General features: G+C 33.1%; 1 protein-coding gene across 2 annotated transcripts; it reads left to right on the forward strand.

Annotated features, from left to right (window-relative positions):
- The first annotated feature begins 623 nt into the window (after positions 1–623).
- On the forward strand, positions 624–23812 carry LOC148285396 (uncharacterized). Of its 2 annotated transcripts, XM_088225692.1 has the most exons (5): positions 624–734; positions 17409–17951; positions 21439–21900; positions 22674–23186; positions 23424–23812. In XM_088225692.1, exons 2-5 carry the CDS (start codon positions 17523–17525, stop codon positions 23706–23708), a joined length of 1689 nt encoding a protein of 562 aa, XP_088081818.1. In that variant the 5' UTR covers positions 624–734; positions 17409–17522; the 3' UTR covers positions 23709–23812. The 2 variants fall into 2 exon arrangements, with proteins under 2 accessions (XP_088081818.1, XP_088081823.1); XM_088225697.1 differs by lacking the exon at positions 624–734 and having other exon boundaries at positions 17399–17951.
- The last annotated feature ends 652 nt before the right edge of the window (positions 23813–24464 follow it).

Here is a 24464-nt window from a genome sequence, read left to right on the forward strand (position 1 = left end):
AGGAATCGTGTGTTAGAAATACCACATCGTAAAACGCGGCTCGCACAAAGACATGCGTATTTTATTGGCCCAAAATTTTTAAATTCTTTTTTACTGATAATATTTCAGTGATTCCAAACTTTTAAAATTTACCTACTTTAAAAAACACGCACTATCCTGGATTCAAACTAAAGATATGAACTCTTTTTTTCTATGATATATTTAGTTGCCCTTTAATAATAAGGAATATTTTTATGTTTTTTTAAAAATATTTTTATTTCCTTTTTTAATTACTACAAATAAAATACCATATAATCTTTTACAGAATATTTTATTTTATCTTTCTTATGTTATACAAAAATATTATAACTGTCCATTATTTACTATAGGAGCAAAAATTCATTAACATTTCCTTGTATACCCACAAACAGGCCATGCCTTTGTGGGATTTTTTGTTTACTATTTTTACTATTAATATATATTTCATTGCTTTGTAGTTTTGCTTTATTTTTTTTATACTCTGTTTTACCTCTTATGTATATTAAAAAAAAAAAAACAAATAAGTACTTATATTATTTTCCGTCGACTCACGGCGTGAGTCACAGTTGTAATAATAAAGTGTTATTCTTATTTGCCTTTTCCAGATGTTGAACCTGTTCTGTGTTTTGACGTCCGCGTCCCTGACCCGTGCCACCAGCCTACGTGAGCCATATCTAAGGCTACAACAAGCAGCCATCTTGTTATTACAACCTACGGTAAACTCACATGCTCAATAGTTTATCGTTAATTTATTATTCATCATTATTTAGATCGTGTTCGTCATGAGTCATAGTTGTGGATACAAGAAGGTCTGTACTACGCTGTGCGACTTTGGGCAAATTACTAAAATAATATTATTTATGTTTAAAGCATTAACTTTGTTGTCAAACATTTTAACTAATGTTATTAAATATTAGTATACCTGGTGTTCTTTAAACCCTGTCACATCCGAAACCACAATGATCAGTATGGGCAAGAAGACATATAAGCATATTCAAAAATATGTTTAGAACAAAAATATTTTTTTAAATAAAATATTGAAAAAACAAATGGTTGTGTACTTCTGCAGGGGAGAAGTGAGGGGAGCGCGGCACAGTATCAGATTCCCCCCCCCCCCCTACTCGTTTCTCCCTTGCAGAAGTAAGCAACCATTTGCTTTTTATGATATTTATTTTTTTTTAAATTTATTTGTTCAAAAAAAATATTTCAATGCGCCAACATGTCTTTTTGCTCATACTGATCATCGTGGTTTCGGATGTGACAGGGTTTAATGAACACCCTGTATAACCACTTACCGACTTTTATAGTCTACCGGTTTCGAGACGTAACGGTCTCTTTGTCAGGACACTCACTACACCAACATGCAAATACTAAAATACACCTTCACCTTCACTGTTATCGTAGTATATATCTAGAGTATTTCCAAAAATACATAAATCACATGCAGATTTATAATGTGAACACCACAATGTCTAAACATGCATTAAGCGTAATCAAAACATTTTTATATTTAAGAATTGGTAGGGAGTTCTGCTAAACAAAATGGATTTTTTACACTTAAAAATAGACGCACTATATCTGATTTATGCTATTTATATAAATTATTAAATAATAAAGTAGACTCTTTTAACCTACTCTCCAAAATGAATCTTAATGTCCCCTTCCGCGTGACAAGAAATAAGTATTTATTCCATCTGCCAGCCTGTAGCACTAACTATGCACAACACTCTTTTACCTATCGTTCTTGCTTTAACTATAATGCTTTTTTTCATCAATTAATATATTTAACACGCCTCTTAATTTATTAAAAATAAATTAAGACTCATTCTTTATTCTTTCCGGCTGCGATACAATCCCACTTGCTATTTAATCATGCTCACGCTTACACACGAATACACCTCTACACTTACTCTCATACAAATACACATAAACACATCCTTTTGTTGTACCACAATTTAACATGAGATGTTTAAATAATAATAATTTTTCAGAGTTTGCTAATCATTTTAAAACTTCAAATCACGATTTTGAAAAGGATAAAGTAGTAAAAAAATTAATTCAACTTTATAAAAGGACTTAAATAAAATACGTGTAATATGGAGAATTTTAAAATTGAAAAAGCCTTAAAAAATAATATTATCTTAATAAATAATCAAATAAGTTTTCAATATAGCCCACTTCGGGTAACCCCACCTCACTCCACCTCACCCCTCCCCTCCCACACAACTCCCTACCAATTCTTCAATATAAGGTTGGATATTTTTAAATTAAGATTTATGTATGTTTAGACATGGTGGTGTTCGCATCTCTACAAATCTGCATGTGATTCATGTATTTTTGGAAACACTTTATATATATTTATTTATTTTATTTATTTGACACTTTATATACATATACAATGTATACATATAAGGGCGGGCATATAAGGCAATTTCTTCCTACCTACCTAAACCGATCAGTTTGAGAAAATTATAAATACATGGACGTATAAAATTTAAAAAAAGGATTAACAAAACAAAAATATATAAAATAAAAATTACACTATACTATGAAGAGAGGAGAGGGGATGGGAAGGAAAGAAGGAGGATAAAGGAACAATTTAAATATTATACTACGGTAACAGTGAATGTGGAAGTGTATTTTAGTATTTGCATGTTGGTGTTGTGAGTGTCCTGATGAAGAGAAGGGTATGTCTAGAAACCGGTGGACTAAAAAAGTCGGTAAGCGATTATATACTAAAATTTTCTAACATTGGTTACTAAAATAATATTTGTAGATACATTTTAACTGACGTAATATAATAGAATTTAAATTCAAAGTCATGGTGAGTCATTCGCGAACAATTTATTTAATTATTTATTACTTCACCCGAACACATTGTAAGTATAATTCAAATATATTCTTCACTGGGAAAATCCGTAGCGTGACATTGAACCATTTAAGTTCAGTTTTTTTTTAAAGGCTTTTTACTTAAATATACAATAAATAATTGATTGCGTAATTTAAATGTATCGATACAAGTCTCAACTCAGTGCAGGTAACTATAGTCCTTAAAATATAGCTTGATTAAAATAACAGCTGCCAAACTAATGTCACTAGTGATGGAAATTACTGATCACTGATCATGTACCGATCAAATATTTCATCAAAGATTTTATCAGTTTTTTCATGCAATCATGAAACTCAGTTTCCAAAAATGTATATAAAATCGCAAGCCTATTATAGTGTGTTTCAGACAATTATTTACAAAAAAATAAGACATTAAATACTTTTATTCATGGACTACAACAAATATTTTTTTTTTTTTGATCAATTTACATTGATCAATTTGTCCCATCTCTGACATTTTTGCAAAATGACGTAACCTTGTAAGAACATCGTTAATAATTAGGTTTATTTTAGTTATTTTTAGTTTTAAAGCTGATTTTATGTAATTATGTTGATTAATATGTCAAGTATTGTATTAAAACAATAAATTACAAACAAACAAACAAACCATCAAGCCGTTTCCCCGTAAGGGTAGGCAGAGAGGATAGAACGCCACAACACTTTATCTTTGCATACAGATCTCGCTTCCTCTACATTCATACATCTTCTCATGCACGCGCGCCGATTATTCCGACTTTTGACATGTCCATCTTTAAGCATTTGTTGGATTTGGTCATGCCATGTCTTTCTCGGTCTTCCTCTATTTCTGCATCCATCAACATTCGCATTGTAAATATTCTTAGCCGTTCTCTCGCTGTCCATTCGTTCTACATGTCCAAACCAGCGCAGAGCTCCTTTCTTGATTTTGTCGATAATGCTTGTCTCAGCCTTACATAATGTACGGATCTCAACATTTGTGCACCTATCGTACATAGTTTTACCACGTCCCAGATACAAATGATTTTTCATGTGTCAATATAAATCACTCCTTAGACATTAACTACAAAGTTATGTCGTCACTTTTTCTGACAACTGTCATTCTTATCAAGCTATATTTTAAGGACTATATATTATATTATAATAGGGTGACTATATTTTTTACACATGTTCAGCATCTACATTTGGGTATTTTATTGGAAAATTATATGTTACGCACACATCCGTGCACAGTGATGCATAGGTCACCGCATAGGCACCTCTTGTTTAAAAAAAAAAAAAAATTACACAAATCTATAATGATTAGTCTTTCGCTTCAGTTCTAGTTCTGGGACTGTGGATATACAGGGACCTTGCCAGGAGTTACACCCGAGACCTAAAGCATGGTAGGCTTTGTGGTTAGTTGAAGCTTAGAGCTTATCTAACCAACCCCAGGGTGGACTAATCTCTAGCGATTTCCGTTTTCAGGATTAATACATAAGTAGAGATCGAGTGATGAATACTCTTAAATCTTCAAATTTCTGTTGACTCAAGAATCCAGCTATTTCTCCAACGTTTTGACTGTCTCCATCGTGGACACTATCCATCTGGTATTCCACGCAGAACTATGTATGGCATTCTTGTGGAATTAATTATCTGTACACGTTGGTACAAGAAGTACTAAAACATATTTTTGAAAATAAACAAGTCCCTGTATGCTTAAAAAGATAAGTCTATGAACCGTTTGTATATTGCCGGAGACGACATACGTGCTAGAAAGCATATCTGTATCACAGGAAAGTAGCTAGAAACTAAAATGCACGCAACGACCCATGGAAAGACAGATGCTCGGTATATGTCTAAGAAACAGAATAAGAAATGAAGATATAATGCGCTGAACCGGCGTCGTGGATATCATAAATCGTTTAGCAAAATTGAAATGGCAGTGGGCAGGACACTTAGCGAGGCAAAATAATGGCAGGTATAACAAACCCAGCATAACAAAGTGGAGACCATTGGCAACCAAAAGAAGTGAAAAATTTGATAGTCTGTTGACAAATTTTAAAATAAACTCACCGAACTTCCACAATTGCCATGCCATGTGGAATCATCTCCCATCCACCATCAAAGATGTTACTACAGTGTCTCTGTTAAAATCACGTCTGAAGAAACATCTTCTTTCTTTTTCTTAATCTCTCCTCCTTTCCCTTTTCCTCCCTTTTCCTTTATCCCTTTTCCTTTATTTATGTATTGATTTAAGGTAATTTATAGGCAAATACAGTTATTTCTATTTTTTCATATCTCTGGCTTTTTATATTTATTTTCTATTGAATATGTTTTGTTACTTGAATTATAATAATAATACTTTTATTTTACAGGTTGGTTGGAAGAAATTGCCATTTGACAATAGACCCGCCAATGTACAATTAACATTTTGTACAATATAATAAATAAGAAAATAAAGAGTACCTACCTACAAGAACATAATTTCTGAATGTTTCGTAATATTTTTCGATGAGAGAATGTTGCCTATAATTAATAACGTCACAGTACACAAGTAACGCTCTCTTGAATAGATACCGAATAAAATGATAACAATGGCTTTATTCACAAGTTTTTGTACGTGTCTGTCTACATACCGTGACGTATAATTACTCGGTTTCGTGGGCGTTCATATATATATACATATATATATAGATATATGTATTCTCGCATAAGTAATTAGTAAAAAATCCCACATTCTTATCTTAAAATATAGCGGGTATCAAAGAAAATCTCCCATAACCTAACCTCACAAAACAAAAACGACGACCGTGACCTTCCCGAGCTCGCGAGACGAACGAATTCGTTCAATGTAATGGCCGGATTATACGGATTAGAAAACTGGTCAAGAATCTGAACAAATATTGACTATTTAATAACCTACTCTGGAATTGATTGATTGCGTCTGTCCCTTATTCTCGCGCACAGGAATTTGAGTCTTATTATTGTAGTATCAATGCTAAATCACCATCATTTTCGACTGTTAAAATTTAATATGAGATTTTCTCAGAGTATGAATTATGTCATACCCAAAAACCGTACGCTCTTTAGAAAGGAATTATAAAAGCAAGCATTTATGGGCCGTAAGACTTGTAAATACATAGGTAATAGAAAAGTTTAAAACAGTTGTTCCAATACATGAAGGTGCTGGATATGAAACAACTGTACCTAAAAGAAGCACATACACTCTTCTGGTCGAACAATAAGGAGAGGTCTCAGCCAAATGTCCGTACGAGGTTTTCCCAGAGCATGAATTATGTCATACTCAAAACCCGTACGACTTTTGCTCAGAGACATCTTTCATTCATCGCACCATGAGTGTTCAATATTTTGGAAGAGCGTATTAAGCTCTCAAGGACAAAAACTATTTTCAAGAAAGTAGTTAAGGACTGGATTTTCCTTAGTGGGGGGATTTGAGTAGGAAACTCCTTGACGATTTTCCGAATGTTTGAGTTTACTGTTTACCATATTGATGTGCCATATATATATTTATATCCTATATTTGTGGGAATATACTCATGTGTCTGTGTCAACTAATTGCTAGTCTCATCTCAACACAGGACTTTTAGTCCCATGGAGTTAGTATTTATATTTTAAATAATGTACAATAAACTTATGTATGTAAAAAAATAAATAAATATTCGAACTGAATCATAATTATCTCTCTATATTTGTATTAATATTTACATACATTTTTTTTTTTAATAAACCACAAATATATATGTAAGTACTCGCTTTTATCTGCGGCTTCGCTGACGTGGTAAAAGGGAGGAAATATTTAGGTAAAAAGGAATTGTTTCCGTCATTTATAAATTAAGCGTTTTTGTTTATCAATAAGAATTTTTCCGATGATTTTTTTTTTATAACCCGCTAAACCTCAATTTTATAGGCTTGTCAGCAGGTGGGATAGAGGAGATTTGGAAGGAGGTAATGAAAAATACACCACAACACCCAGACCAATTGAGAAAAAACCTTTCTTGGATTGTGATATATTTTATGGCGATTAAAAGTAGATTTATCGAATTATCGCTATGAAATAAATTTCGCTCGAGTGATCGACGAGGTTTGGGGGACCTGACAAAACACCTGAAATAAACGAAGTTAACAATAGCGAAATTGGCTACAATATTGCTGTTCAGATTTCAAACTAATTTTTCGTTTATTTTTCTGATCTGTGTAATGCTACCTTTATTCACCAATGAAAAAAAAGAAAGATGAGTGACGGGAAGTAAAACAAAAAGAACAATGCCGCAGACATTTTGAATACGAACAATGGGTGTTTACGTCGCGCCAATAACAGAGCGGAACAGGGGGAACAGCGTAGCCTGAGAACGAACGAACGAACCAAAGACCCAATTGTTAACCACAACTTAAAAACTAAAATCATTGTAGGTTAAAAATCGCCTTATTATTTCCTAAGTTTTTGATTAAACGGTTGATTACAAATTGGCCGTTGAAGATTAAATGTCAGCGTAAAATGAGAGAAACATTGTCCAATAATTCTAGAAAGCTTTGAGATGTGAAGAAAATAACCATAGAAATCGCATTAAGAGATGGCAATTACGTTACAAATGTTTGGACTCGCCCCAGTCTCAAGCTGTGCGTGCAGGGATGATCGTCAATTGGCTGAACACATCGTGTGACGCTGTATGCTATTTGATGATACCAGAGATAATTTATTTATTTATTTGACAAACTTATGCAGTCCATTCTAACGATGGTAAATACAATTTCTTATAATAAATACAGGCACTAATAAAATAAAATACAACTGAATAAAATTAAAGCTAGGACAAAAAAAAATTACCACCTCAAGACCAGATCCGGCCTACCTTACTGATTGTTTAAATCTATAAAGACTTACACCAAAAAAGTCCAGATCTTGTCTCGAGTTTACAATACGACACAATCGGGACATTGGTGCATGCAAGCCATAGTTTGTGCTGTGATGATCGAGGATTATTATTTCGCAACCGGCGGATTGGAACATTGAATGCCACTTGTTCCAGTAACGACGGTACATTAATTAAGCCATTCAGTAAATTTAACATAAATATTGAGTATATGTTATTTCTACGTTTTTGTAGACTTGAGATTTTGAACATTGACTCCATTTCTCCGTAAGTGTAGTCTCCCCTCTCGAGGCCAATCATCCATGCTAATTTTCTTAGCAAACGATGTTGCACCGATAGATAAGACGTTAAATGGTTTGACGGGGGACAGGGTCATGCTTCCAGCGTGAACTGTGGATCAGGAGCCTTGCCTTGAGTGCTGGAAAGATGTGACATTTTGTCACCCACTCGACACAATAGTCGATTGGGCATCTCGATTGCTTTGTCATAATGCTATTCTTGAAAACACTCCGACAATTTAACTACAAAGACGAATGAGAAAGTGGCAACACTAACAAATCCGTATTTTATCTATGGCCTATGGCTCTCCTGCCACATGTAAACTTTTATTGTTTCTTGTCAGACTTCTTCCGTTGAATATTTTGTATATGGAACAGTATGAAAAAATATAAGAAAATGATTTACTGAGACATTGCAACATTCATAATTATTATTTGTATTGGGAACATTCATAATTATTATTCATTTGGGAAGTATGTTCACTAGGGATGGAATGACTGAGAAAGATATTGAAAGGAGGGTGAGTGCCGGGAACAAAGTAAACGGTGCACTTAAATCGACCTTGGCAAATAAATGTTTGTCACAAGAGGCAAATTTGGCAGTTCACAGCGGAGTCCTGGTCCCGTCCCTGATGTATGGGAGCGAAGTATGGACTTGGAAAAACAGGGATGAAAGTAGGCTGAATGCTGTCGAAATGCAATCTCTCAGGCGAATGTGTGGTAAAACTATGTACGATAGATGCACAAATGTTGAGATCCGTACATTATGTAAGGCCGAGACAAGCATTTTCGACAAAATCAAGAAAGGAGCTCTGCGCTGGTTTGGACATGTAGAACGAATGGACAGCGAAAGAACGGCTAAGAATATTTACAATGCGAATGTTGATGGATGCAGAAATAGAGGAAGACCGAGAAAGACATGGCATGACCAAATCCAACAAATACTTAAAGATGGACATGTCAAAAGTCGGAATAATCGGCGCGCGTGCATGAGAAGATGTATGAATGTAGAGGAAGCGATATCTGTATGCAAAGATATAGTGTTGTGGCGTTCTATCCTCTCTGCCTACTCTTACGCGGAAACGGCGTGGTGGTTTGTTTTTTTGACATAACACACATCTACATGTTATTAGAAATATTTCATATGCATTTAATGGATTTTTAAAACATTGTATAATAAACGAGTATATCTCAAATACGACGAGCGATAAAATAATTTTAAAATCATGTTTCTAGTGAAACTTCATTTGATGATGGATTAAAAATAAGTACAGTTGTATTTGTTGCATATTTGTTGATACGACATCATTATAATATTGATTACTGTTGTAAATTTTAAGTTAAATACAACAAAAATACATACTCGTCATTCGAACATAAATGCCGAGCTTTTTACAAGAAAGAAGTTTGACAGCTGAAGTTACGATGTGGCATTCGATTGTCAATGCCGAGTGCTTTGGGCACTCGAGATAAAGTCGATTAGTTTTCAATCGACTGCATTCGTATGGTGGTTTGAGAATTCTGTCCCTCGTCGAATTGCGGAAGTCGCATACGATTCTAAAGACGAATGAGTCCAGCATAAGGTCCCTGATCTTCTGATGGCCAACAGTCCGAGTTGTGCGCTTTTCACGGTTTGGCATTTTGTCCTGGCACGCGAAAAGTTGGGAAAATACTGAAAAAAGTTTATTCCAGCGAGACGTACGATTGGTAAAACACAATAAATACATATTACTAAAATGTAGACCGCGCCAAAATAAATAAAAGTTTATCGGCGCGTTTTTTGTACAAATAAATATAAAGAATAAAGTAGAATTGCTTTAAATTTAGGGTTAAGGTGATTCTAAACGAAAATATGAAACTTATTATTCCTAGATGGCGCTTTTGTAATTTTTTATTGAAAAATGCTATTTTTACGTGTATTTTTAATGGAAATTTTACAAAACTTGGTTTGTGGACACTTTACACTATATTGATTGTAACAATGCCATACTTACTAGTTCTTTGCTCGATGTATTATTATTGTGTTTTTTTTTAATTGTAAACTTTTTAAAATCATTCTTATGTTGCTGAAATTGCACTCGTCGATGCGTTTGTAGCTTCAATACTTTTTGTGATGTTAGCTATCATATTATTTAAAGCATATTATTATTTTTTTATTTTTTCAAAATAAATATTAGCGTTCTTTATTTACACAAATATTTCCATTTTGGTGGCCATTTTCAACGAGTTGTAAATAACTCAATATTAGAAAATGAAAATCAAGTTGGGTTTGAACCTTGGGCCTCTATCCCGTGAGTCCGCAACACTAGCCATGGGACCACAACCCGATTCAAATGTATATGTAAATGTTATCAACTATCAAATTTCTAAATTTAGTAAATGGGGTCTAGAATTTCAACGGTCCATGCGCTCAGTAGCTGCAAGACTTGTTGTAATCTAACTTCTGTTTTTATAAATTTGTTTTTTATTTCGTTTTTAAAATATCACTTAAGCTAGGGTTTCCTAGGACAGCGGTGCCCGTATCTCAACGGCCGTAGTGAACGGTGATGCGGTGGACAGCCGTCGTAATGGTGACTAGAGAGTGGTTTTATTTTTTAAAGGTGTTATCAACACCATTTTTATAGGAAACCACTCTCTAGTCACCGTTACGACGGCTGTCAACCGCAGCAATGTTCACTACGGCCGTTAAAATACGGGCACCGCTGTCCTAGGAAACCCGAGCTTAAAACTCTAAACTTCATTGTCAAATTAAATAAAATAAAATATGTAAATAGGGGCTAGATTTCTTACTATCCATGCGCTCTGTAGCTGCAAGACGTGCTGTAATCTATCTCATATATATCATAATTGTTATATATCACAATTGGAGACAAGGAACTACAATCTCAACCGTCCATGCGCTCTGTGGCTGCAAGACGTGATGGGATATTTATTAATTGTACAGCGCCCTTGAGGTGATTTTCACAAAAATGGCGCTATATAAATCATCCAAACATATAACAAATACCATGACAATATAATTTAGGTTCTTTTCACAAAATGGTAACAAAAGAAAAAAATACTTATCTTATTTTTTGTATAATTATCATTGAGTTTTGTAAAATTTCCATTGAAAATAAACGTGAAAATTGCATTTTTTAATAAAAAAATATATTTGGTGACAAAGTACATTGTTTTTCTTGAATTAAAAATTTAAAAAGTTAAAATTAAATTTATATCTCTATACAGGGTGTTCATTAAACCCTGTTACATCCGAAACCACGATGATCAGTATGAGCAAGAATACATATTGGCACATAAAAATATTTTTTTGGAACGAAAAAATTCAAAAAATGCAAATGGTTGCTTACTTCTGCAGGGGAGAAATGAGGGGGGGAGGGGGAGTCTGATACACCGACAACCGAGCTCCCCCACTTCTCCCCTGCAGAAGTACAATAGGTTTTTTTTAAAATTTTATTTTTAAAAAATTTCTTTGTTTTAAATATTTTTTTAAGTATGCTAATATGTCTTCTTGTCCATACTGATCATCGTGGTTTCGGATGTGACAGGGTTTAATGAACAGCCTGTATAATCACTTTGTAAAGCGCCCTTGAGGTATTATATTACGAAAATGGCGCTGTATAAGTGTTATCCATAATAATAATAATAATAATAAAAATAATAAAATTCAGAGCGTCATTGTTGACTTATAATCTATCACATGGACATGTGGCATTTTAATTGGCCATGTTTGGCGTCATTTTAAAAAGAATCGGCCAGTGCTCAGTGTTGACATTTCAATCGTAATGAAAATATCTGCTAAATGTCTTTGTGGTATTTTTTAATAAAGTTTGGATAGGTGTTTTATTGATTCATTATTATTTAATATTTTTAAAAATTATATTATCAATGTTTTTCAAAATACAAAATTCTGGCTTTTTGCTGATGACAACAAGGTACTTAAACTTATTGAATCTCCCAATGATTGTCTTCTTTTTCAACATGATATTAATTGTTTTAATGAATGGTGCGACATCAATTGTCTTCAACTTAATATTGACAAATGTAAAATAACATCTTTCTCGCGACGAAAAAAACCTATACAATTCAACTACAAAAAAAATACTTCCCTTACAATGGTTTCGTCAATAAAGGATCTTGGCATTACTTTAAATAATAGTAAACTCTCCTATCGTGGATACATTGATAATATTGTAGACAAATCTCTCAAACTTCTCGGTTTTATCAATAGAGTGACGGCGGACATAAAAAATATTAATACCATCAAAACTCTTTATTGCTCACTAGTTCGACCCCATCTAGAATACGCTTCTCCTATTTGGTCTCCATTCTACAGGACTCATATTGACCATATCGAGTCTGTCCAACACCGTTTTCTAAGAAAAGTGGCATGGTTGCTCGGATTACAAAGGGGTAATTATTTCTATTTTGAAATAGAGATATCTCTTAATCTGTCTTTATTGGAGAGATGTAGAACTGAGATGGACCTTATATGCATTTTCAAAATACTTAATGCTTTAGGTGATGTCCTAAAATGGCTATAAAGTGCAGAGCCAATTCTACCATATAAACATATAAACATGAACATAAATATAAATATAAACAAAAATATAACAATAAACATAAATATAATAATAAACATAAATATAACAATAAACATAAATATAAACATAAAATAAAATTTTATATTGCAGCACTTATGGTGGTCTTAACATCTTTAAGTGATGTCCTATCTCTGTTGCAATCAATTTATTTTCATGTTCCTAACCGTGTCACCAGAAGTCAAAATCTGCTATTTATAAAATCTCCTAAGAGCAACTTAGGTTTTTATGCCCCAATGTCCAGAATGTGTAGATTAGTCAATTCATCACACGACTTGGAATTCTTTGGGATAGATCTTCCGGCTTTTCGTAGATCTCTTCGCGACTAAACAGTGTCGGATGAAGTTGGATTAGCATGGTTTAGCTCGAAGTCTTAGGTCTTTCGTTTTTATGAATATATTGTATACAATTATTGTTTTGCCCTTGTTTGTCTTTGCTAAATAGTTTTATGTTATTTTTGTTCAGTTTCTTGAATTTATGTTTCTTCATGTAACTTTTGTAATTGCCTTAGGCCGTATATATAATAAATAAATAATTAAATAAATAAATTAAAATAGTGTAGAATAAAGATACATATATCGCATGGTTAATAATAATTGCTTTTTGAGTTGATTTTCACAAAACCACGGAACAAATAGTCATTTATAATTATATTACTTATAAATATATTATGTACTTATATGTAAACACAAATTAATGAATATTTTTTGTAGATTACCTATTAAATAAATCACGACTCGCTGATGATGACAATTCCTTACTGAAAGGGGTATCACCATCTGTGTTGAAATCTGTTAATCTTGATAAAATTTCTAGGGATTTAATCCAGCATATCTACAAGGACATTTCCCATCAAACAAGTTTGACCAATTACCGATTGTACCGTCTGCATTTATCGGTGGGAGAACCGGTTGTCCTTGGCTTGGTCACAGACTATACAGAAAAGTTAGCTTTGCCATCCATCCTGGTATTCGTGATATGTCGGGACTGTCACTGTTTTTGAGCCCACTATGTATTTAAACCAATCGACTGTTTATTAAATAAACCCTTATTATGGATTGACTTATCTATATAAACAGTTAATTAATTATAAAATAAAATAAAATAAACCCTTATTATGGATTGACTTATCTATATAAACAGTTAATTAATTATAAAATAAAATAAAATAAATATAAAGCAACGTTGTTGCAACAGAGAGGGAAAACATTTTTGAGAAGGGAATATTGAATATATTATTATTTATAGTTTCAGCGTTTACTATGAGGAAAAACATTTTTAATTTTATTAATAAATTTTTCATGGAATGGACAGCGAAAGAACGGCTAAAAGGATTTACGATGCGAATGTTGATGGATGCAGAAAACGAGGAAGGCCGAGAAAGACATGGCACGATCAAGTCCATCAAATACTTGAAGGTGGACATGTCAAAAGTAGGAATAATCGGCGTGCGTGCATGAGAAGATGTATGAATGTAGAGGAAGCGAGGTCTGTATGCAAAGATAAAGTGATGTGGCGTTCTATCCTCTCGCTCTATCAGAAAAAGGTGATTGTGCTAACCATGTGTCTTTGATTGATCACAAATTGACAATACTGAAGTGAGGGGTACAATGAAAGCTTTTAAAGTTTCTATGTTTTGTTATTTCCGCGGTTTGATTGTAAAGAAATATTTAATTTTTGCTTCATTATTTAAAAAAAAAATTGATAGTGATATGCGAAACTGAAGAAAGACACAAGTCTTTATGAACAGTTTCGGGAAAGGGGTGGATGCTTTCATTGTATCCCTGCGGGAAAACGGCGTGATGGTTTGTTTGTATTCTTTTCTATCAGGCTCTTTGAATTTGGTAAAAATGTTGGTATTTAGGCACCTTAAATGTTCTTTTATTCTAATATTAAAGTTCTTCTTTGTTTTTTCAACGTCGATAACATAGTTGATTAATCAATGATATACAAAGCATGTTCAAAGGAACATAAATTACATAATGTAAGCTACATAAACAATAAAATATACAAAGAGATAATTAGTTTCTCAGAGAGACAAGACATCGCCTTGTCGGTAAGTTTCATCTTTCGAAAGTGAACTAATTATTTATCTTCTGGATAACTGTATTTATTATTCATTTACTGTAGGAATACATCAGCCGAGCTGTCTTTGGACACTTCATTGTGAAGATTGGTGAATACAAGTATTTTGCGATTTGAAAAAATGCGATTTTTGCCAAGCCCGGATGATCTGTTGCGGTGCGAAAAATAATAATGATAAACGAAATGAAAATAATTTTAAGAATTTCATTATGTTCCATACTGAGTTTTATTCATTCATTCATTCATTTATTAGTTTATACATACAATGTTACAAAAATGGCACAAAAATCACTCTGGCAAATTCTGCTTGTACTGGGAGTAGGCTCAGTATATGAAGGGTCGGCAAGCCAGAAATATTAATACGCCTAATGTTGTAATCGGTTCCTATATGGGCAAATGCCTGTTCTAAGAAACCGATTTGTTGCGGCAAATATGGTTTTCGAATATGTTTCCTATAAATAAAAACAATATTGAAGAAATAAAAAAAACAGTTATGGCCCAAAAGAGAAGAAAAGAAAAAAAAATACAGTTTAAATGTAAAAATACAATTAAATATATAAATATAAAGCATACATACTTCATACATACATATACACATACATACATATATACACACATATACATACATATACACACATATACATACATATACATTATATATACACACATTCATACACAATATATATGCACATGCGAAGTTGTTGCAAATCGTATCATGTTTGGATCTTTACAATACATAGGTTTTAAAAATAAATAAAAAATCCCATGTTGCGCAATACAGTACCAATTTTAAAATACAGAAACAGGACGTGCAAATTGAAGAATTATTTTTTCCAAAAGTACTTCGAATACACAATGTTAGTTGATCCAGTATAACATTTTTAATATTTTACCGTTTATGCTTGTATGTAATTTTTAATACTATTGAAATTATTTTTATGCTTTTTCATACTTTTTTAGCTCGTATTATGTATATGTAATATTATTACGGTTTTCATAATTTTTTTACATATATTTTGTTAATTTCAAAAACTTAATTATTTTAATTTATTATTAAATTAATTATTTTTTTTAATTAAATAACATTTGCACTCTCATACTCGTACATGCATACATACATGTAATTTTGAAATTGTTTATATATATATGTATATAACTATGTATTTTTTTTTCTTTTATACAAGGTGTTTTTAAAATCCTGTCACATCCGAAACCGCGATGATCAGTTTAGGCAAGAAGACATATAAGCATATTTAAAAAAATATTTAGAAAAAAGAAAGTTTTTAAAAATAAAATATTTAAAAAAAGAAATGGTTGCTTACTTCTACAGGAGAGAAGCGAATTTTAATGTGCCAATTTGTCTTCTTGCTCATACTGATCATCGTGGTTTCGGATGTGACAGGGCTTAAAGAACATCCTGTATATTGTATTGTGTATTTATCATTTTGAATTCATTTTCCATACCTTGTATTATGTTTATTTTGTAATTTTTTGAAACTTTTTCACACCCTTTTTAATTTGTAGTGTATCATAATTAATTAATACTTAGGTCGGCCTCACGGTGTAATTCAGCGCATTTACCTACCATGCAAGAGGTCTCGGGTTCGATTCCCGGCATGGTTAAAATGGAATATTATTTAAAAAGGTGTTTTTACACTAGAATATTTTATAGCCCCTAAACTGGTACCTGAAGCGTAATACTGATCACCTTACTTTCATGTAATAAAAATTATCAAGATACGCTGCGATTGGTATACCAATGCAGTGCCCTATGCACCATTAGGTACGGAAAGGGAATGTTGTAAATTTAAGTTTAAAATATAAAAACGTCTGTAAATAAATATTGTTATCCCCATGTCCCTAAATTAGTTTTTTACAAAAACTACTTGGGAATTTTATATAAAACTAGGGGACCCGACAGACGTTGTCCTGCCCAAACGTTGGCTTGCCTGCTATTATCTTAGAAAAATACTTTTCATCTAGGTACTTGTTTGCGATTAAATTCCAAAACTAAAAATTATTGATATTCAAAAAATATTGAATTAGTAAATATTGAAATAAAAGGTACTTGTTTATGGTTGAATTCCAAAACATAAAATAAATATTTTTTCAAATATGCCATTCTTTTAGCAAACGTCACACTCCGGTCGTCTCACCAACAAAGTGGTGTACTTATGTTGGTATACGATTTTTTTTAATGTATTGAATTTAAAAATTTTTTAGTGTTACCAAAAATCTAATTAAAAGAAATAAATGGGTAGAAATTTTAAGGAATTTAAGGAAAGAATCTGATTGAGATCCACAAAAAACAAATGCTGTATGTAAACATTTAAAAACAAACTTTTTTTATACACAAAAAAACAACATCTTTCCATTTTTTTGCAAATGCATTCTCCTCGAATGCAACCCTGGTAGATCGATGAATAAAACATTTATGCTCCTAACTTTTTTTTACATATTCGATTGAAGATTTAAATATCTACGCAAAGATCTATATTTCTCTGAAAACCGCGCGTAAATCGGTTAAACCGTTTAGGAGGAGTACGGTGACATCACACGTACAGAGGAATTATTTATATAAAATCATCATATCAATGTAAATAAAAAAAATATTAAAAAAAAATACAATTTATAAAAGAAAACAAAATTAGCATGCTACTGCTTTTTATAATGTAGTGCGATTTCAGGGTGCTAATGCGAATAATTCCACTGTAAACTAACTTCAGTATCGAGTTGCAATCCGACGCGGAAGGAACGTCGATCGATTTTGTGCGGCATTCGCCGCCATTTTAAATTAAAACATGGACACACGCTACTTGGGAAAAGATTTCCTTACAAAATTCATCAAAATATACGAGTCCTCGCCTTGTCTATGGAACACAAAATGTAAAGAATACTCAAATCGACACGAAAAGCTCAAGGCTTTCGACCTCTTGATAAACCACTGCAGAACCAAATTCCCGCACGCTAACAGAAATTTTGTGGTCAAAAAGATACAGAGCATCCGAGGAACGCATAGGAAGGAGTGCAAAAAGGTGGCGTCAGGAAACAAGTCGAGTCTTTGGTACTTTGATCTGCTGTCGTTTTTAAACAAGCAAGAAAATAGGTGTTCCGAAACGGACGATATCATCGTCATTGTAAATGACGACCCTTATCTCAGCGAAAATGATGAAGACATTGCTGACGAAACTATTGAATACATCGACACCGACGACCCTTCAACAATCGAGGTAAGTTTTTTATTCCTTACTAAAGTTAATTTCTCAACTGCCTATAGCGAATTCAGTTATCCCTTAAACTGGGTTCCCACGAGGACGATGCAATAGACAGGACAATATCGTCCTCTCCCAGCTCCGCGAAGAGACAGGACAGGACAACGGAACAATTCGACCGTAGTTACACAGTAATTGCTTAATAGTTGCACAGTAATTGCTAATAAAAATATGTCAATCGAAGCTAAACTGGCAGTGCACAACGGAGTTATAGTCCTAACAATTATATCGGTAGTCAGATGGCAGGTGGGACCATCTGTAATTTTCAAAAATGTTCAGGAGAGCTGAAATACGTCTTAATTTCAAGACTTTAATCCACGAACTAAAAAATTTTAGTTTTGCTTTTCAATAATAAATTACCATTCTAAATGACGCTGATTTTTAGATTTTTTTCTGCGTGTATTTACTGAAATATTAATTAAAACTTTTGAAAACTTAAACATACATAAAAATACAGATGGTCCCTTCTGCCATCTGACTACCGATATATAAAAGTGAAACATGGAACTGGCAGAGGAAGAATAAAATCCGAGTGAACGCGGTTGAAATACGAACTTTTAGACGAATGTGTGGGAAATCAATGTATGACAGGGTTACGATTAATGTAATCAGGCGAGAGTGTAAATCTGAGTCAAGTATAATTGATAAGATTAAGAAAGGATCTCTGAGATGGTTTGGTCTCGTAGAACGAAAGGACGACGAAAGAATAGTAAAACAAGTATATATGGCGAAAATGAACGGTAACGTGAGACGAGGACGACCAAGGAAGACGAGGCATGATCAGATAAACGAAAATCTTAAGTCTGGTCATGTCAAAAGCAGACAGAACCGAAGGGCATGTATGAATATGGAAGAAGCTAGGAATATATGCCGGGATAGACTTGTGTGGCGGTCCATTCTCTCTGCTTACTATATAAATTGCGTGATGTTAGTAGTAGTAGAAGTAGACCAAAATTAACACGTAGGACGACGCGCTTTACGAGCGAGTTCACGGAAAATATTCATTATTTTATTCCAAGATGTATTGTAGTTATTAAAAGACGAACTAAATAATAAAAGGCAGTTTTTGCCGATATCATCGGCCAAAAAAACACGCGGGAGCGACACGCACTCGCCGAGAAAGTGAGTATTGTCCTACTGTCCCGTCCGTGCGCCTTACACGAGGGTAATGCAGCCGCGCGCGTTGGTGGGGGTAATCCATTGCCCGGCGGAGGTTGCCCGCCTGACTATCTCTAGGATAATGTCTCGATCCATTATCCTTTCTTTGAATTTCTGTTTATACGAGGACAATACATCCGATTCTGGACCTTGACAATATTGTCCCGTCACGAAGCGTTCATACGACGACAAGACAATATTGTCCTGTCCTCATGTAAACGCTACTTTAACCAGTGACTTAGTCTGACGTCCGCTTAACGTTCGGAAACATAACTAAAATTGTGGTCGATATAATAAACCTTAAATAAGTCTCTTTAAGAGTTTTCACATCTTCCTAATTTACAATTTACAATTGTTGCGCATTGATTGTGAATAGAAGTACTTCATATAACGAGGTCATTACTACAACAATGTAACTTAAAAATCAGCATATTTGAGTTTTAAAAAAAATTATATATAATTTTAAAACAATTTTACGTTCACTTTTTTTAATTAATTTTTTTTTTGTTTTTTTTACATTAGCGGCATAAATTGCCTTTAACATATATTGAATATAAATATGAAAATAAATATGAAAAATATATAAATACATAACAAAAAATTATGAAATTGCATAATTATAAGAAGTAGGTAAATACACATAAGCAACCAAAAATATTAACGAAATGAATACATAAATATGAAAAAACAAAAAAAGGAAAACATTTTTTAAATATAAAGAAAAGTTTAAGAATAATATTGCGAGCGAAAAAAAGAAATCAGACTTGTTTTATAACTATCAAGTCCAGAAATAAATATATCAGCCTTGTCCTCATAATGATTGCCATATCTATGGAGCCTAGGGATAGGCGAGTGCATGTAATAGTTGGTTCCAGAACTTGCAGAACAAAAAGGAGATCTGTGGCGGGTATGTCGACCAGGTACACGGAAACACACCAACTCCAGCATATCAGGGCAGTCAATTAATGGATTGATCACTTTATAAAGTAATATTAGGCTAAACTTTGCCCAGCTAACAAGGGTACATACCCCGTTCCAAGCTAGGCAATTGCATTATAATATATGATAATAGTTAAGAAATTAATAGAGAGCACAGACTAATAAAATATAAACTTACTCGTATATATATTTTGATACATATGCATACACACACACGCACATACACTCATGCGCATACACATACATACATACATTCATAAAACATAGACAATATAATGCGAAACTTCATGGTTGCCATCTGTATTTATATATTTTAAAATTATTCTATATTTTCGACATCCAGTAAGAATCTCTAATCCGTGGTATGCATCAACTTTTCTGACTCCCTACGACCAATGTCATGAAAGAGCGAGTTAAACACAAAAAAGAACACATTTTTTTATCATCCTTCAATGCTAATAAATAGACACGGCAATTAGGTATGCATTCTAATCATCATAATATGATTTGAATGAATCAAGACTTGTCTATTTGTAACATTCGCGGAGGAACATACAAAGTTGTCGTTGGTCCCCTCTACGTATACTATCGAAACTGCATTTTGCCCAAAAACATAGCTTGATATTTTTTTAAGAAGCTATCAGATACTGTAGAATTGCCAAACATGTGTCTATTGTATTTCAATATTATCAAGCTTTGTTTTTGCTCTCCTGTAAACCACGTAAAATGCAGTTTTGATAGTAGTAGTAAACTTGTTAATATGTAATTATTTTAGCATTTCGTGTTTCGTATCCACACAGTGTGTCTATGAATATATGTCATATACTCGTATATTTGGCATTTGTGAGGATGTTGGGCTACCGGGAGCTGACAGTAGCTTGTTACTTGACCTAATGTCTGCGCAGTAGTTAAATGTTTGAGCTGTACTAATAAGATTATATTGTTTTCTTTTTCTTTCTTTTTAATTTTTTTTTCTCTCTTACTTTTATATATGTATATACGAGTATATCTGTGTGGATTTATATGTGAATATGTAATATTTTATATGTATTTTATATATATTTTTTAGACATTATAAGTATCATATATTTAATCATGTAAATGAATGCCTCGACACGGGTTGTGCCCAGTGAGGTATTCATATTTTAAAAAAAGTTTGATGTAAAACGTGAAATAATAAATAAATAAATACGTAAGGACCGTTGATGTGTTTTAGTGGTTGACTCAAAAATCCTGATTTTGAAGTAACGTTGATCTACTTACCCCATGATATGTATAATTAAAATTATACGATGCTTAAAGATATTATACGTTTATTGATTTTTGCCTTGAAAATGTATTTTTTTAGGAATATCTTGAAAGTGATTCTGCCGAAGAAAGTGAATATGAAGACATTGAGATCCATAAAGAGATGCGGCATTTGGACGAGGCTTTTGTTTTGCACGTATTGAAATTGTATAAAACTTATCCATGTTTGTGGAATCATAAACACAAAGATTTCAATAATAAGGGAATCAAGAGAAAATCATACGGCACAATATCCGAAGAATGCAAGAAAATATTTTCATACGCCAATCGGTACTTTGTGGTAACCAAACTGCAGTTTATGAGAGGTTGGTTCAAAAAGGTATATTTTAAGACAGCTGAAGAAAGCGTCCCTTTAAATCCGCAGTACCCTTCAGGATTTTGGTTCTTCAATCTCTTAAAATTCTTGAAGGCTGATATGGAAGAACCGAATAGTATAAGAACAACAAAAGTCAAAATACGATCAACAGAAGGCATGTGTGAAAGCGAAGATGACTCGGAAACGGTAAGTTGAAAATACTGTCTACAATGTTTTTTAATGTGCAAATGTTTAAAGACAGGCTGAATTTCCTTCCTAGGAAGTTATTCCCATATAAACTCATTGCAACAGAGAGGGAAACATTTTTGAGAAGAGAATATGAAAGCCTTAGAATTATTCCCGTCTCAAAAATGTTTCCTCTCTGCTGCAATAAATTTAAATGAAAATATTTTAACAATGTTTTAAATATGTCCAAATGCGCAAGCTGCAAGCAAATACTGGCTAAATTTTCTCCCTTGGGAGTTGTTCATATTTAAATTTGTTGCAACAGAGAGGCAAAACATTTTCGAGAAGGGAATATGAGAGTCTAGGCATTTACATGGCTTATAACCTGTCATTTCCTGGTTTAAGTGGCCACTTTACACACTGTGTAACATTCGTAATTCTGCCTATGTTTTAACATACACATTTCCTCAACTTTTCCATATGTTGACTTTTGTGAAGTAAAAGAGCTAAAACCTTTGTCATGTGGGTGAGATTGATCCGGCTGAACCAATACTAGGCAACGCCTGAAAACAATTTTCTAATTTTTTATACTTCTTCTTTTACCAGGTAGTTAAAGTGTGTAAAGTGGCCACTTAAACCAGCCAATGACAGGTCATAACCCCTGTAAATGCCTAGACTCGCATATTCCCTTCTTACAAATGTTTTACTTCTCTGTCGCAATAGATTGAAAATATTGCATTTAAAAGATTTTTAAAATGTATTAATGTGTGTTCATCTCAATTATTTTCTTCCAGGGAAATGAAAAATTGCGGAGACGAATGAATAAAACGCTACTTGTACAGTTTCTCGAAATGTACAAATCTTACCCATGCCTGTGGCAAGTAAATCACAAGTATTATTTCAATAAAACAGTCAAGAGAAAGGCATACAATGCTCTGATTGAACTATGCAAACCGACATTCCCTAAAGCTGACAAACAATTCGTGTTGAGGAAATTTCAAAACCTTCGAGGAGTGTTTAGGAAGGAAAACAGAATGATAAATCTAAAAGCAAAATCTAAAACACCTTATGTTCCATCTATTTGGTACTACCAGCATTTTTTATTTTTGAACGACGAAAACAAAGACGTAACTGAAAAAGACGATGGAAATGAGGAAATAACTGAAATTGACTATGAAAATGAGGAAATAACGGAAAAAGAAAATGAAAATCAGAAAGAAACTGAAGAAATCGAAGAAGACGAGGATGAATTCCTGTATTATGAAGCATTGGATGAGGAATTTGATGTAAATATCGAAAACAATCAGGTACTAACGAAATCGTTGAAATATTTTTTTAAATAACCTACGCGTTTGGTGGGGATTTAGTATTTCGATCGAATCTTTTTTTTTGTTCAGTTGATAAGATTCATTGAAAAGTAAAAGAGTCTTGTATGTTTTTTGATTTTTTTATTTTGCAAAATTGTTTACCTTTGCTTCATAACTCAAGCACATGTAAATCGTTGATGTGCCCTCATTTAAATTTGCGAATCATTTTGGTTTTAGGTTTTTTTTAATAAGGAATCGTCAGAAATGCATTCTTCTAAGCAAAAAGAAAATGTCGCAACACCAGCTGAGATCAGTCCAGGGAAGCCTCTTCCAGTTTCAATGAAACGAAACGCGCCTTTGAATTATTACAGCGAATATGACGTTGTGGGAATTTCTGCCGCCAAGAAACTGCAAAGAATGGATCGCACTCAAGCTGTTTTGGCTGAATCCTTAATCCACCTGGTAATGAAAAGGGGGTTATTGGGATATTTATCTTCGACTACAATAGTAAATGAAGAATAATCTACAATCTGTGATATTTTCATTTCTAAGAAACTGCACTTTTCTAGTTCTCCGTTTACAAAATATCCCTTTTCTCACTTTGTATTAGAATTAACAAAATAAAATTTAAAAATTACAACACGTTTTTTTTACAAAAATCATTCCCGTATCCCACATGATGACGCACGCTTCGTGTATTGCTATATCAAAAGCAAAGTATCTCAATAGTATATTACTTGAAGATAATGTGAAAACTGATCAGTCTGACAAGCGCGACTCCAGTAACTCAATCACAAATAACTATCGACGTGCTTAGAAAACATGCTAAGCATTTGAGCAATCACAATGAACAATAATGAACATGCTTAAGTTATCGCAGTCAGAAGTCAACGCGTGTGTAATCTCTAAGTCAACGCTCGTGTCGGTTTGTATTTTGTTTTCATCGTAAATAAATACAGTTAACAGGCGAAAAATCGGCGTTTACTATAAAAAAATAATACAATATATTGCATTTGCAAAATAGTAAGGAGTATCTAATTCAAAAACGTGAAAATTGAATTACAATTACTATGGCAACTGCTTTTCTTGACATTTGGCTTGCCAACCACCTGATGAATAGCCTGATAAATAATAAATAAATATATTTTAAAAAGCAGTATTGGAATTTTTTCCATACTTACAACGGTGAAATTCAAATATGTGATTGCGCAGCTGGATTATACGTCACGAAACGAAAATATTTTGAGATTTAATATTAGGTGTTCGCGGATGTTCTAT

The sequence above is a fragment of the Micrasema longulum genome, unplaced genomic scaffold (genome assembly GCF_059751315.1).
Source record: "Micrasema longulum isolate JH-2025_06_02 unplaced genomic scaffold, ASM5975131v1 h1tg000037l, whole genome shotgun sequence".
Taxonomy (NCBI): Eukaryota; Metazoa; Arthropoda; class Insecta; order Trichoptera; family Brachycentridae; genus Micrasema; species Micrasema longulum.

What these genes read in the sequence shown, in the direction of transcription:
- LOC148285396 (XM_088225692.1), top strand. Translation starts at nt 17,523, where the DNA reads ATGGACACACGCTACTTGGGAAAAGATTTCCTTACAAAATTCATCAAA. An exon ending in ACGACCCTTCAACAATCGAG is followed by an intron (nt 17,952 to 21,438) that starts GTAAGTTTTTTA and finishes GTATTTTTTTAG; the next exon opens with GAATATCTTGAAAGTGATTC. An exon ending in TAAATATCGAAAACAATCAG is followed by an intron (nt 23,187 to 23,423) that starts GTACTAACGAAA and finishes TTTTGGTTTTAG; the next exon opens with GTTTTTTTTAATAAGGAATC.